The sequence below is a fragment of the Ruditapes philippinarum genome, unplaced genomic scaffold, assembly GCF_026571515.1.
Source record: "Ruditapes philippinarum isolate M1 unplaced genomic scaffold, ASM2657151v2 ctg3121_1_1_1_1, whole genome shotgun sequence".
NCBI lineage: Eukaryota > Metazoa > Mollusca > Bivalvia > Venerida > Veneridae > Ruditapes > Ruditapes philippinarum.
In genome coordinates, this window is record NW_026865823.1 from 204,082 (window position 1) to 220,603 (window position 16,522).

The 16,522-nt window shown below is 34.0% G+C and overlaps 1 protein-coding gene across 1 annotated transcript; it reads left to right on the plus strand.

Annotated features, from left to right (window-relative positions):
* Positions 1-1,765: 1,765 nt before the first annotated feature.
* Positions 1,766-15,489, plus strand: LOC132730428 (BTB/POZ domain-containing protein 8-like; the record flags this gene model as incomplete). The annotated part of the gene is given in 7 exon segments (XM_060716347.1): positions 1,766-2,129; positions 7,453-7,539; positions 11,267-11,371; positions 12,558-13,439; positions 13,964-14,053; positions 14,377-14,554; positions 15,298-15,489. Coding segments are annotated over 7 exon segments (1,644 nt in total), but the record flags the coding sequence as incomplete, so codon positions are not given.
* Between the last annotated feature and the right edge of the window lie 1,033 nt (positions 15,490-16,522).

Below are 16,522 nucleotides of genomic sequence, written 5' to 3' on the forward strand. Positions count from 1 at the left end.
TAAATGGCTGAAAACGTTTTGAAATAACTTGGCACAAGTGATCACCGTTATGACACGATGTGCAAAGCACAATAATTGGGTTGCTATCCCCAAGGTCAAGGTCACACTTCAGTGTTTTTTTTTCTTGTATTTTTCAGCCGAAATAAAGGCTGTTTCCCCTAGCCCAAAATAGGTATATTTTCCCTCTAAAAATGCCAATATTTTCCCCTAAAATGTCCTACAAGAACCATGAATGAACAGCAGCTGACATATCATCTAGAAGACAGAAAGTTGTCCCTATAGATAGCCTCAGCTATGCACCATGCATGTTAAATTGAATTGAAATTGAAAATTTTATAAAATGTTTGGGTAAATTCCATTCTCAGTTTTTGGAATTTGATTTCCTCTTTTCTGATTTATCATATTTTCCTCTTCAGAAAGCCACAGGTTGTTTTGAAGAAAAATTCACTGCACTTAAAGCCAAGTTGAAGATGAAGTGTTAAAAAGTCTACATTTTGTGTCTGCTCAATAATTGAAAAAATCACCAAAAAAGTTTATTTAAATATTAATACTTGGCACAAGTGATCACCATTATGAGACAATGTGCTTATAATATGCACAACATCAAGGTCATGGTTGGTTAAAGTTCAGGAAGTACACGTTCATGTACGCTGCGGGAGGGAATTTTGCTTTCCATCAGACTGCCTTGTTCGATACTGAAATCCCTCAATCACTTTTATTATCCCTCGCCGAAAAATTTCGGCGGAGGATATAGAAATAGTCTCCGTCCGTCCCACCTTCCTTCCGTCCGACATTTTTGTCCGGAGCATATCTCTAAAAGTATTTGAGTTATCAACTTGAAACTTCATAGGTGGATAGACCTCATTGAGGAGGAGTGCAGTGCACAAGAATGATAACTCTACCTTGCATGATTTTTGAGTTATTGCCCTTTGTTATTTTTCAAAATTGATTTTTGTCCAGAGCATAACTCCAAAAGCAGACTTCCCGAAAGTTGAAAAAAACTGTCAGACATTCGGTCTGACAAACCACGAAAATCTGTCGGACCGAAACAAAATCTGTCGGACCAAATAAAATTGATCAAAATCAAAGAAAAACTTGTGTTTGTATTTCTAAGACACTTTTTGTTTTTTATTTTTTCGCCGTAAAAATCGGCATAATCCGTACAGCGCATTTTCATCTCCTCCCTGTCATACGCCAATGATTCATGGTTCTGCTTCCATTTTTCATTAAATTTGGTCTCCGGTCTATTCTTTCCATCCTTTTATTGCTGTTCTGCGCAATCTTCTGACGTATATTTTCGGTTATTCCCAGGTTTGGCACCTTTAGCGACGCCATTTTGTATACATGCGGCTTGGATAAAAGCCGGACAGTCGGACCGATCCGGAATAAAAAATTGTCGGACCTGATCAAAATTTATCGGACATGTCCGTCGGACCGACGTATTTCGGGAAGTCTGCAAAAGCCTTTGAGATATCAAAATGAAACTTTATAGGTGCATAGATCTCACTCAGGAGGTATGCACTGCACAAATATGATAACTCTACCTTTTATAATTGTTGTGTTATTGCCCTTTGTTCTTTTTCATACTTAATTTTTCAATTCAATTTTTTTCTCAAAAAGTATTTGAGGTATCAACTTGAAACTTCATAGGTGGATAGATTTAACTGAGGAGGGATGCAGCACACAAGAATGATAACCTACCCTGCATTATTTTTCAGTAATTGCCCTTTGTTTTTCAGCCATTAGTATTCACAGGTTTCAAATCTGTAACCACTATAGCCATCAGTTTTCATTACCAAAAGACCTCTTAAAATGGAATTACTCCGCTCTCCTACATATACATTCTTCCAATGAGCAAACACATTCGGCGGGGGGATGGCCATGTTGACATGGCTCTTGTTGTATTATAAATCGAAGTCTATTATTCAGATTGTGGATTAAACATGTTCATTATTTACAGGTTAATGGGAAGCTGTGAAACGGAAATATTTCATTGTGTGTGGTCACTCGAGGACAGAAATGGCTCGACCTAAAGAAAAAGCGAGAACTGCATTTGATCAGAAGTGTATGGCAGCCTCAGACAAGCTGGCAAGTTTCCAAGCTACCTCACTTAAAGATGACATTGAAAGGTAAGTCAAATATTATGAAATTACTTATCACACTTTTGTTAATTTCTTCAGTATTTTCCAGGTTTGGAGCATGAGTCACCTATATCTTTGAAATAAGGAATTTTTGTGGTGTCTGCACAAATTGAGAAAACACAAGATAGTGATTTTACAATGATAATCAGATAAGGTTTTATATATTTATTTTTATTATCTAATCAAAAAGTATTTTAACACCACATCGTGTTTTTCCTCAACCCATTTGTATGGTAATCTTTTCTGAATGAATGGTAAAGCTGGTTGAAAAAATTTCCAAAGTTTTTATTCTCTTTAAATAAGGATATTTTTCTCTATGATTTCTCAGTATAAAAACATTTGCACTGACTCCTCACACAAATGGCATCTAATTCCTCATTATCTTTTGCAAGTGTTCAAAGTTATATGTAATATTCAAGCGTCATATTGAACCTAAGTTGTGACTGCATAAAATTTTTATCCCATTTGGCTACACAAAATGACAAGAAATGACATGTATGTATATATTTTAATTGATTGTGTTGTCACATGTAGTGCTCCATGTACCAGTTAAGTGGCTATGATTTGTCCAATTTTCCTCAACAACCGCTGTTACATGATCATTATATGAGCCGTGTCACGACAAAACCAACATAATGCGCTTGCGACCAGCATGGATCCAGATCTGCCTGCCCATCCGCTCAGTCTTATCAGGATCCATGCTGTTCGCTTACAAACCCTATAACAAGTAGAGAAACTGATAGCGAACAGCATGGATCCTGATCAGACTGCGCAGATGCGCAGGCTATCTGCGCAGTCTGGTCTGGATCCATGCTGGTCGCAAACCCATTATGTTAGTTTTGTCATGACATGGCTCATATTTTGATAAAGATTTCATACCTTGTCAGATTGTTTAGTGGTTGTTTATTTTCTTTCTTGTGGAAAATCTTCAACTCATTAATAAGTGACAAAGGAACTGCCGCAGAATTTTATCAACAGAAAAAAAGCTTTTTTTCCCAGACTTTCACATACATTGTACCCTACAATTTTTACAATCAATTTAACTGGTCCTTGGATGCTGGTTAATGAACCAAAATCTTAATTGAAAAGTCAATTAAAATCTTTAATATCTGATTGAAATTGATGTTAAATTGATTATTCCTCTTGCAGCATATTCACTGTATAAAATTGATGTTAAATTGATTATTCCTCTTGCAGCAAATTCACTGTATAATTGATATCAAATAAGAAGGCACACATCATTCAGTTACACAGAACTTGATATATATGTCCCTGTAATTACTGACTGACAAAGAAACTTCTCTATTTTTTTCTCATTTGAATGCAAATATTTTTCATGTACAGTCAGGACTCATTACAACGACACTGTTGGTTCCCAAAGGATATGTCAGTATATCGAATTTGTCAGTATATTGAATTTCATCATTCATCATGTAATGATATGCTTATTTATGTGTTCACTTTATTATACACATTTACATATCATACACATAATACAACATCTAGAGCTCTCATTGATTCAGTGAAAGGCATATCATCGATATATCGATATCAGATTGCAAACATCGACGATACACCGATATATTGATATATTTACCTGTATTTCACATTCATATTATTTATGAATGATTTTAGTAAACAGAGTACCTTCTTTACATGAACTTATGATGTGTTTTGTTCATAAATGTCCTCTGATCATATTTTGCATATATTAGTGCTATGAAATATGTAAATTATCAAATAAATATAAAACTGAGTATAAACTGTGGTTATTCATTTACTGGCCTCAATCCATATCTATACGCCATCACACTACGAGGGTTGTTCAAAAAGTAATAGGACTGCAGCTCTACTGTCCACATTTTTTTATCTACGTACACGAGTTTACAAAAATCGAATATCGGAATTTGTCCTCTATATACAGTGAAAAAATCAATACAATATGTTTAATAACAACAATTCTGTACATCTTACAAATGACAAGGGGTACGCGACCCGGCGCACGCTAATTGTTAAATAAATGACGTTCATGACGTCGCAAAATAAATTCAAAATGTAAACAGCGTCATTCTTTCTGAAATTATTCTCCACAATGTTCTAGGTGCTTGAATCATGTAACTATTACCAAAACTCATCTGTGGAGATGTAGCGAAAAAAAGCAATCACATTTTCATTTCTTTATTCGAAACATGCCCGGTGGCCGGCACCTTTCGGTTTGATCTCGTGATTTTGAGTATTCTGGAAGCTAAACGGGCATGTACATATAATGTAAATGACAAAGTTATTTATATTTTTTATTTACACATGCCATCTTACATTCTTAAAACAATATGATTATGTACAGTAAATTGAAAATGCTTCTCTTCTTCTGAGCACGGGCTATCATTTATTAAACGAAATCGAGAAAAATTGATACCAGTAATTACCGCGTATCATTATCAAATTTATTCAATGATAACACACACACATATATATATCTAATAAAATAAAATAGTGTTTAAAACAAATTTCCCCTATTCAATAATTTTCTTAGAACTGAAACAGTATATCCGATGCAAACATCAAACATGCCGGACAGTTCGCGGACTGTATACCGCCGATACTTTTGTAGCGCTATTCTAATTAACCTCTCCAACGTCCGTCAATTTTCCGCTTTCTCCCTAGCCCTTTCGTGTCTGTGATCTCATATTCACCGTCTTTGAACTGCTTTCTCCAGCTGAAAACGAGTGTCATAATTGCCTAATTATTGTTCTGTGAAAATTTAATCTTTTCATACATAGCTAAAGGAGTAGGGCCTATCTGTTGGAAAAAATTAATGATCGTACACATTTTAAGTTTTTCAACGAACGTCATTTTTCTGCATTTAACGCGATTGTCACTGCTGTTCAAAACGTTATAGTTTAGCGATTTCTTGTCTGAATGACGTCAAATTTGGACAACATGACACTTTAATATGATGAAATGTGTTGGTGAAATATTAGGGGAAAAAGACAACATATTATGATTAAACTGAAAGTACAAATTAGCGTCAAAATATTTTTGATGCGCTGCGCCGGGTGCGTGTTACCATGGTTATTTAATATCACAGGGAACACGCGTTTAGCGCAATAATTCAATAAACTTATGCTGAAGTTGTAGAAAACAATTAACAATTGCCGTGGATATGAAAATATTTCAAATCTAATGGAATATGGAGACATAAGACTCTTAGTCCTATTACTTTTTGAACAACCCTCGTATGCAGAACACTTCAATGACTAAAGTTACAATATGAAATCACTATCTCACTTGACTATATACAGAGTTCAAACTTAAATGTATATTAACTAGAATGACTAGTTAACATGACTAGAGTAGAAAAACATGAATGTTACATAAAAAAAAATTCAAATTTGTGCATGAGTTTTGTATGTAGGTGTTAAATAATAGTGACTGTAGTCATAAAGTATTGACACTTGACACTTGAACACAGTGGGTACAAAAAACCCAGTTGATAATAAGCATGCAAAGGAATTTGATTTTGAAAATGTACATTTCTGGAAATAACTGTAATTTTAAAGGAATTTATCAAATTGAAATACATATGTACAATTTTATTGACTTTTTATGACATTTTTGTAATTTTACTGTTCATACAGAACAAGGATTTGTCAACCCATTGTTACACTTTTACTTGACAAAGTTAGAATTATTATTTATTTTATTTATATACATATTTATTTTGTAAATCATAAAATGTTAGGAATTTTCCAAATTATTTTATTGTTTAGTAATAGCCTACTGATTATGTTGTTTTTAAAGTCGGTCTTGACACTTGACTGATGTTTAACCTTGCCCCAATCATTGTTTACGACTCAAGTTAAATGTATTGCCGCTAAATGGCAGTCATACAACGAATCTAACTTGGGACTAATTTTGAGTTAACAACCCCTTTTTCATCTACAAACCCAAAATGTTCCCAAATGGGAATTGGCTTTGAAATTTTAGCCTTCTTTTTGTCCCAACAATTTTTATGTTTTTAGCCATTTTTAAGTGTTGCTAAGATATAACTTTTGTGAATGATGAATCTTAGATCAAGACAGTTTAAGTATAATGATAATTTGATTAAGATCTATTGGATTTTTATTTCAAATAACTTTTTAAAATTGGATTGTTTTGTTTATATAATTTTCAACACAGAAAAATATGTTTTTTCTGAAGTGCAAATACAGCTACCATACAGTAGCTGTCCATTTAGTAGTCACGGTATAGTTTTAGACATGTCCTTTTGACAGGGCACCTGTATTTGTTTATGTTTTGAGTTAATTTTCGTCGTTTCCACAGGTACTTGAAACAAACTATTTTAATGTTCTGTATGGGCTATATACTACAGAATTTTCTAGACTTTTAATAATTAGTGAAAGTATCGATTTTCAAAAATTTGAATCTATAATCGATCGACAAAAAAATATCAATGATACATCGATATCGCTTCTATCGATGACGGCTCTAACAACATCTGTATTAAAATAATAACAACTAAAATAGTTAAAGATGGATATGAAAATGATAAAACTTTATAAAATGAAAAGCACATACAATGATAGGACTTTTAAATGTTTAAAAATTGATTGCATATTTTTGTTGTCTTTGTCAATTAACTAATAAAGTCTTTGTAATAAGGTGTAACAATCAACTGACCAAGCTACAATACCTGTTTTAACACCTTGCGGCTTTTGTTCATGGCTCAATGATACGTGCGCTTGACTGACCAAGTGTCAGTTTAACAGGTACTGATTGTATAGAAAATAACACGTTTGGTTTCCAATTTTATTGTCGGAGTCGGAATAAGAATTTTCTGTTATAAAGGATAATAATAATGTTGAAAAGTTTGGTTCCCACCAATTCACTGTTGTTATTTGAATTTGTCAGTATAATGGATTCCGATGTATTGAGTCCTGAATGTAATAAGAAAAAATAAGCAGACATTTAACATGAATGAGAATAGTCATATCAAACGATGGTTATAGTTTTCTTGGTTTACAGTCCGGTTAATGCGACCAGCCTATTTTAACCTTAAAAATTTCCACTATTAACCAATGATGACTTCAGTCAACCAGTAATGACTAAAGCAGTATTGACCACTGACTGACCTTACCTTAATTCATACTGACTGGTTTTTGTCAAATTTGATTATTGAAAGTATTTTTTTATGTTTAAAAAAAATTGACCTTTGCAAAATTGGTTCAAATATATTTTTAAATAGACATTAAATGTCCCTTTAGTTGATTGAATGTGTACCTTTAAAGTGTCGGTTTTTTGTTGTTTTCAGGTTGTATACAGATGAAATACTCACAGATCTAAGCATTGACCTAGGTAGTAGAAAGCTAGCACTTCACAGATGTATAATTAAAGCAAGGTATGCTTTAATAAGTTTATGGCTCAGTCTTTCTTAGTTTATTTTATGTAAGGTACATTTTCAAAAACTATTTTGAACTTTTTGCTTAATTATTTAGCTCAACCATTCAATGAAAAGGGAGAGCTGTTGTACTCACCCTGGGTCACATGTTGGTTAATTTTTATGCCACCGCAGCATCTGCGATGCGGTGGCATATAGCGATTCACCTGTGTGTGTGTGTGTGTGTGTGTGTGTTTGTTTGTTTGTTTGTGTGTGTGTGTGTTATATAGATTATATAGTGAACTTAAAAAATCTTCTTGTGAAAAACCACTAGTCCAATTTCAACCAAACTTGGCAGGATTGATCCTTGGGTGAAGGGCTTCCAAAGTTGTTCAAAGAATTTAATTCCATGCAGAAATCTGGTTGCCATGGCAACAAAAAGGAATTATAAGAATAAATTTAAAAAATCTTCTTGTAAAGACCCAAAAGGCCTAGAGCTTAGATATTTTGCATAAGGCATTGTCTGGTAGACCTCTACCAAGATTGTTCAAATTATAGCCCTGGGGTCAAAATCGGCCCCGCCCCGGGGGTCAGATTTTCACTATATGTACATATAGTAAAAACTTAAAATACCTTTTTATAGACCCATAGGCCTAGAGCTTAGATATTTTGCATAAGGCATTGTCTGGTAGACCTCTACCAATATTGTTCAAATTATAGCCCTGGGGTCAAAATCAGCCCTGCCCCGGGGGTCATGGATTTTCACTATATGTACATACAGTAAAATTTTAAAATACCTTCTTGTAAAGACCCAAAAGGCCTAGAGTTTAGATATTTTGCATAAGGCATTGTCTGATAGACCTCTACCCAGATTGTTCAAATTATAGCCCTGGGGTCAAAATCGGCCCGGCCCCGGGGGTCATTGATTTTCCTCATATTTACATAGTAAAAACTTATAGTAAAAACTTTAAAAAAAATTCTTCTAGCAATTGACAAATGCTAGAGGTTAGATACTTTGCGTGAAACATTGTGAAGTGAAACTCTAGCAAGAATGTTCAAATAATAGCCCTGGGGTCAAAATTGCCCCCGCCCCGGGGTCATTGATTTTCAATATATACATATAGTAAAAAATCAAAAAAATCTTATTGTCTGAAGGTACTAGGCTTAGAGCTTTAATATTTGTTAAATGATATCCTCTTTAGGTACTCTACCAAAGTTGTTTAAATTTTGCCTCTAGTGTCAAAATTAAAAGTGAACTTTGATATCAGCTGACCTTGATTTTGACAAAGTGTATTACATGTTGTCCTTTGATGCAGTCATGAAATTTTAGGCTGTGTGAAATATGACCTTCACCACCAAATTCACTAGACTCAAGTGCATTGATATATTCCTACTCTGATCTTTTATTGAGTTAACAATAGATTTAACCACTAATCTGATAATAAGAATTAGATAGGTCAGGGATCTATGCATTATGACAATCTTCAATTGTATAGAAACAAAAAAAAATCTGTTCCTACACTACTATTTAGTGTTGTATTAATGCGGTGGCATAGCATTTTTCTCAAATGCAATCTTGTTTTGTGTGCAAAATGGTATCTGCAAATATAATGAAGGCAATAGATTGAAACTTCACACACTTATTTGAAAGCATAATAGTAAGTTTTTTTTCAGGGGTCATTACTTGAACATTTGACAGAATTATGGCCCTTCTTGAACTAAAAGAAATCTATATTATCCAGGTGTTATGTTTTACTATCAAGCATTGAGGATAGTGATGCATGCTGTCCTACTGACAGCTCTTATAGGACTAAGATTTGCTTTGTTTTTCTATAATTTCTAAAATTCATATTAAACTTGAAACACGTATTCACTATCAATGGCAGGAAAGCCTGCCTTGCACTTTCAAAAGATTATTCCTGATTTTCAACTTTGCTGTAATTATACTGTCTAGCACTAAGGAAAATTGAGCATGTTATAGGCATACAGGTCTTGTTAATATTTTATTATGCTCCCCGAAAAAATTTCGGGGGAGCATATAGTCGCCGCCTTGTCCGTCCGTCCGTCCGGCCGTCCGTCCGTCCGTCCGTCCGTCCGTCCGTCCGTCCCCTTTTCTTGTCCGGGACATAACTTTGAAACAACAAGAGGTATCAACATGAAACTTTGTAGGTTGATAGATCTCATTGAGTAGGTGTGCAGTGCACAAGAACCGTAACTCTGCCTTGCCTAATTTTTGAATTATTCCCCTTTGTTTATTTTTACACTTTGAACTTTGTCCGGGACATAACTCTAAAAGTATAAGAGGTATCAACATGAAACTTTGTAGGTAGATAGATCTCATTGAGTAGAAGTGCAGTGCACAAGAACCGTAACTCTGCCTTGCCTAATTTTTGAATTATCCCCCTTTGTTTATTTTACACTTTGAACTTTGTCCGGGACATAACTCTAAAAGAATAAGAGGTATCAACATGAAACTTTGTAGGTAGATAGATCTCATTGAGTAGGTGTGCAGTGCACAAGAACCGTAACTCTGTCTTGCCTAATTTTTTGAATTACCCCCCTTTGTTTTATTTACACTTTGAAATTTGTCGCGGACATAACTCTAAAAGTATAAGAGGTATCAACATTGAAAAACTTTGTAGGTAGATAGATCTCATTGAGTAGAAGTGCAGTGCACAAGAACCGTAACTCTGCCTTGCCTAATTTTTTAATTATCCCCTTTGTTTATTTTACACTTTGAACTTTGTCCGGGACATAACTCTAAAAGTATAAGAGGTATCAACATGAAACTTTGTAGGTAGATAGATCTCATTGAGTAGGTGTGCAGTGCACAAGAACTGTAACTCTGCCTTGCCTAATTTTTGAATTATCCCCCTTTGTTTATTTTACACTTTGAAATTTGTCCGGGACATAACTCTAAAAGTATAAGAGGTATCAACATGAAACTTTGTAGGTAGATAGTTCTCATTGAGTAGGTATGCAGTGCACAAGAACCGTAACTCTGCCTTGTCTAATTTTTGAATTATCCCCCTTTGTTTATTTTACACTTTGAACTTTGTCCGGGACATAACTCTAAAAGTATAACAGGTATCAACATGAAACTTTGTAGGTATATAGATCTCATTGAGTAGGTGTGCAGTGAACAAGAACCTTGACTCTGCCTTGCCTAATTTTTGAATTATCCCCCTTTGTTTATTTTTTACACTTTGAACTTTGTCCGGGACATATTTCTTAATGTATAAGAGATATCAACATGAAACTTTGTAGGTAGATAGATCTCATTGAGTAAGTTTGCAGTGCACAAGAACTGTAACACTGTCTTGCCTTCTTTTGTAGTTATTGCCCTTTGTTCATTTTGACACTTTGAACTTTGTCTGGGACATTATTCTAAAATTATAAGAGATATCAACATGAAACTTTGTAGATAGATAGGTCTCATTGGGTGGAAGTGCAGTGCTTAAGAATCATTACTCTGCCTTGCCTTATTTTGAAGTAATTGCCCTTTGTTTATTTTTACTTTTTGACTTTTGTCCTGGACATTACTTTAAAACTATTAGAGATATCAACATGAAACTTTGTAGGTAGCTAGATATAATTGGATAGAACTGCAACGCTTCAAGAACCTAAACAAAGCCTGGTGTAATTTTGGAGTTATTGCCCTTTGTTCATTTTTATTATACTTTCCTGTGTCCAGAACCTTCTCGGGGAGCATCACCCGGTTCAACCGGTTCTTGTTTATAATCTTCAGGAATGCAGACTTGTGTAATTTTTTGACATCATTTGAAAGAAATGATGGGAACGAGGCATTATTGATCCCCAACTCACGTCATTCAGATATAGAAAATTGTCTAAGGTAACATATGGTTTCTATTTTTTCTCTAATCTCTCGTACATAATTATACAAATAGGATTTTTTTAATACATTAATCTACTTTTAGAAGACACAAACTTTGCTGCTGTTTTGATCAGCTAAAATAAAAGTAAGCCTTTTTTTAGACAGTTTTGAAGCAATGTATCTTCTGATATGCTTTTATAAGGATATACAGTTGACTCTCAATAAGTCAAAATCGCTTTACTCAAAATTCCGCGTTAGTCGAAGAATTTCTAAAGTCCCGTCATATTTCCTTCTTTATCTTTGTATTTTAACTCCGCTTAGGTCAAATTTTGACTAACCGAGACTCCTGTTTAGACGAAAAGAATATTTGGTCCCGTCAATTAAAGTCCAACATATTTTCATCTCAATTAGTCGAAGTGTGAAAACAGCCGACTGATCAAAGGTCGGCGACATCAAGGCGAGACATTGTCACTCGTGATTAACACGTTTTATAGTAATTTTAATTGCCAGTCATCATGTATTATTAATACGTCGTAAAAGTGGATGTAATCGGTTTCAGGGCTTAATTGGTTTTAACAGTAAGATAACTAAATTAAGATTTAATTGTAATTAAGTTTACCAGCAAACTAGTCTTACACATTTCTTTAAGAAAGTTGACTCGTGCCAGCCTGACAGGTGTTAGTCAAATAACAGCTTAGATATCAAGGTAAATGACATTTGTATAATTAATGTTCCGTCATATGGCATACATTAATTCTGGTTTAAGATAGTTGTTACTTTCCTTTTCGTCCGATTGTCAATTCACTTCAAATATTAGATAAATTGTTGTTGAAGTAAATGTGTGATTGTGTTTTTATTGTAATGAATTGTCGTGAGTGCTTATTAAAAACACGTGCATTGCCACTGTCAGCAATAGAAAAACCTACTTCTTTGCACATACAGTCAGGCACATGTATATACATGTACGAATATCAACGTAATGGCGGCAGATTCACGTTACTCGAATTCCGTTTCTCTCGAAGTAAAATGCCCAGTCCCTTGGATTTCGAGTTACCGAGAGTCAAGTGTATTACATGAAAGAAAAATTGTCTTGGGCGACTTGTCTCCGGTTATTAAATATTTGAATACTATTTATTGAAGTTTTGTGTGTAACTTTTTGATCTTGGACGGAATTCAGATTTGAATTTGATATTTTTTTCTATAGGTCACTATATACAGATGATGATGTAACAGCTAGTGTAGAGAAACTGGACACTTATTTCCAGCCAGAATCAAACATTGAATTACAACAGCCAAACACTGACAACTCTAATGACATGGATAATGATATGATTGACACCGACAGAGATACTTTACATGTGATATCTGAAAACATAACAAATACTAGTCTAGACCTTGTCAAAACTGAAGTTGGTTGTTTAAAAAGGGAGATTTGTAGTTGTATAGGTGAAGGGGAAAGAAGTAACGGGTGTCCGTCTGTCTGTGATAATTCTGATTGTGATAAATATAATGATAAAATGTATGGTAGTGTTGAGAGAGGGAATGAAGCTGGGAACAAAACAAGCACTTGTGATAATACAACGGCGGTTTGTGGTTGTGAAGAGGAGAATGATGAGGAAAATATTTATAAATTAGCCGAAAGAATTGTAAAACAAGTAATTGAAGAAGCTCAAAGTATTGTTGCAAAGGACAAAAGTGATAATCCTTTAGATAATATTGCCAAAGAAAATGAGAGTGCCAAGGAAGTGGAATCTTTGATATATTGTAATGATAGTGCTGAAATTGAGAAGAAAATTAATTCTAGTGAAAAAGATAACAATGGCCAATATTCAATCAAATCAAATACCTCTCCAGGAAATCAATCAAATACCTCAGTAGAAAATCAAGCACAGCAAACAAAATGTTGTAGATTTAACACGAGAACAAATATAGACAGTATACAAGGGTTACAAGAAAGAGTGTTTGAAGTAAAAACATTATTGAGACCATGTAGTAAGCTTGGTGAGGACTTGCTTAGAATGTTACTAGAACAAGAGTCTACAGATTGTTCTATAGAAGTACAGGGAGAAACATTCCGTGCCCATAGGTAATACTTTACACAATAAATCTTATACTGTAAATGAGCCGCGTCACGACAAAACCAACATAATGGGTTTGCTACCAGCATGGATCCAGACCAGGCTGCGCATTCGCGCAGTCTGATCAGGGTCCATGCTGTTCGCTATCAGTTTCTCTACTTGTAATATAGTTGGCAAGTGAACAGCATGGATCCTGATCAGGCTGTGTGGATTCGCAGACTGGTCTGGATCCATGCTGGTTGCAAACCCATTATGTTGGTTTTGTCATGAAGCGGCTCAAATGTACTTATTCAAGTTCATAGGTTTATAGATATGCTGGTGGAATTTTTGAGAATTTGGTAACAAGTCAGAAATCACAAACAATGCAATTTCATAAATCATTTTCGGAAAAATATATACTTTTCGAAAGGGGAATTGAGCTTAATTTCAAGCCCTAGCCTACCCTTAAAAGTACTGCAATATTTTTGCATTAGAAAAAAATTGTTGTCAAAGGAATGATTAAAGAAACTTTTTGTGTTATTCTGTAATTTAGGTGTATTTTAGCTGCTCGTTCATCATATTTTGCTGCGATGTTGTGTGGATCATGGAGGGAGAGCGAAGAAGAGACAATAGTGTTAGAGGGGTATGTACAATTTGCATTTATATTTAGGAAATAGATATCAGTTTTAAGTGCATTTTTGTTGAATAATACCCTGTTTATATAGTCACAGAATATGTTTGTTAAATAACAGAGATATTCTGTGCTACAACTTTACCAAGATTCCACCATAACTTGGCATAAGATTATGGAAATAATGTAATTTTACTGATTAATAAAATTTATAGAAATATTTCATAAGAGATAGCTGTATTCTCTTAAAGTAGAGAAATAGGAAGGTATAACTCTGTTTTATCAGTTATCAATGTTGATTTTGTATATTTATAGAATACATGAAAATGTTTCAGGATATTACCTGCAGTATTAAAGCAGACGTTACTATATTTATATGGTGGAGTTACTCAGGTAGATCCCCAGTGTCCACTAGGAGGGCTCATTATGATGGCGGACATGTATGGGATGGAAGGGCTGAAGGAAGTTGTAGCATTTAATCTTAACATAGGCTATTGTCATTTCTTCCACAGGGTAAGCTAAATATTGTCTTTCACTACTAAACATATTCTGTAATGATTTTCTTATGGTGACATGTTGTTATAAATTAGCATTTAACACAAGATTCTACACTAAGATTAAAATTTCCCTATACTGAGATTAAAGAGAATGCTAAGAAAAAGTCAGTTGAACTTCAATTGCTTGAAATATTGTGCAGAGTGCAGTAATTGTGGTCTGCCTCTTAATAAAAACTTGACATTTGTCATGTGACTATGGCAGTATCACAGTTACTTTATGGCACAGGTGTTTGGTATGTTAATTGGTCAGTGTAATGCCCAATCCACTCTACAAAGCCCCTATTCCCTCCACAAGCCCCTTTCTCTCCTTGATGTTTAAGCTAAGATGATTGTTATTAAATGTATGAAATATGTATTACACTTGGAAAATACTTAAATTTACTTTGTTTAGAGAAAAGAGGGATAGGAATGGGGGAGGCAGTGTATTCTAGAGGGGTGGTTAATTATATTGACCAAGAGACATACAACATACGAAACACCTGTGCGTTAAATTGAATGAAATAGAACTAATATAAAACTTACAGTATTGAATTAATTTATACTGTATGTAAGAAGGCAGCTTTTTAATTGATAAGTTTTAAACAACAATTTAATTGTACATATTGTTGACTTTTAGATAGTTAAAGTAAGTACATGTATGAAATACCAAGTCAACTGTCTATAATATCAAGATGTTATGAAGATTTTACATTATTTTAGCCATGTGCAGAATGTATTGCTGGTGTACCTGAAGCATTGGCTCTGACAATGATGTACAACATGGACGCCATGAAGGAGAAATGTGTACGATGGATCAACAAAAACTTTGGGAAAGTATGGCCAGGAAAATCTTTAGCGACTCTACCTCAAGAAGTTTTGGAGTTTACAGTATCAAGTGCAGTCAAAGACCTGGTAAAGTCATGTTCTTTAGGATTCTAAATTGAGTAAATTGTTAGATGAAAATGTTCATGATTGACTTTGATATTTGTATGAAATGATACAGTCACTCTTTTCAAGAATAGTAACTGTGTCCAACTGTTTTGTGATGCCTTTGTTACTAATCTCCCTTTATAAAAAGGGCTAATATCAGTAACTGCCTTGTCTTGTTCACTGCCAAGTAAATTCTGTCTGGAGTAAAAATTTTCAATTCTTAAACTTGAGGCTATGAGCTACTTTGTATCAAATTTTTCAAGTTTTGAACTTTGCATATAACTTTTACAGGCACTCAGCAATGTACTTGATGTGTTGGTAGATTGTCAGAGGTTGAACGAGAAAACGCCACACTTGAAGTGGACAGAACCTGTGTTTGACATGATAACTCGGTTAATGGATGCTGCCATCGAGTTTGCGAGCAAAAACTTCATCAGTCTCATCTCTGGAAATACATTTAGGAAAATTGATAAGGTACATTTTTTTTGCAAATGAAGGGGCGAGGGGAGGATTGGTTATATTGTTTTTGTCCTATTTAAAGTGACATTATGGCCATATAATGGTATATACTTTAGTGAGTTTAACAGGTGAAGAGTTCAAAATAAGTTACATTTTTCCACACTTCTCTATAAAATTACCCAATAATTTACTGTGTATAAATTGAATAAATAAACTTGTGACTGAAGGAAATTTCTGTAAATATCCATAGGAATTTATGTTAATCTTCAATTTAAAATAGAGTCTTTTATATATTATAGAAGATTTTTACATATTTAATACTTATACACTTTTTTTCCAATATCAACTTTGAGTCAATCACCTATATAGCAGTCAGTCATTTGAAATATATCAATTCAAGCTCAACTTGACGAAGAAAATGGATCACTTTAATTTATTTGTCTCCTTGTACAATTTTATAACATTAATATCTTTATTTTGTATGCTAAAGCCTTTATATATGCATACAAGAAATTACTCCTGCCTTGATGATTGCTTTTATTTTAACACATGACTA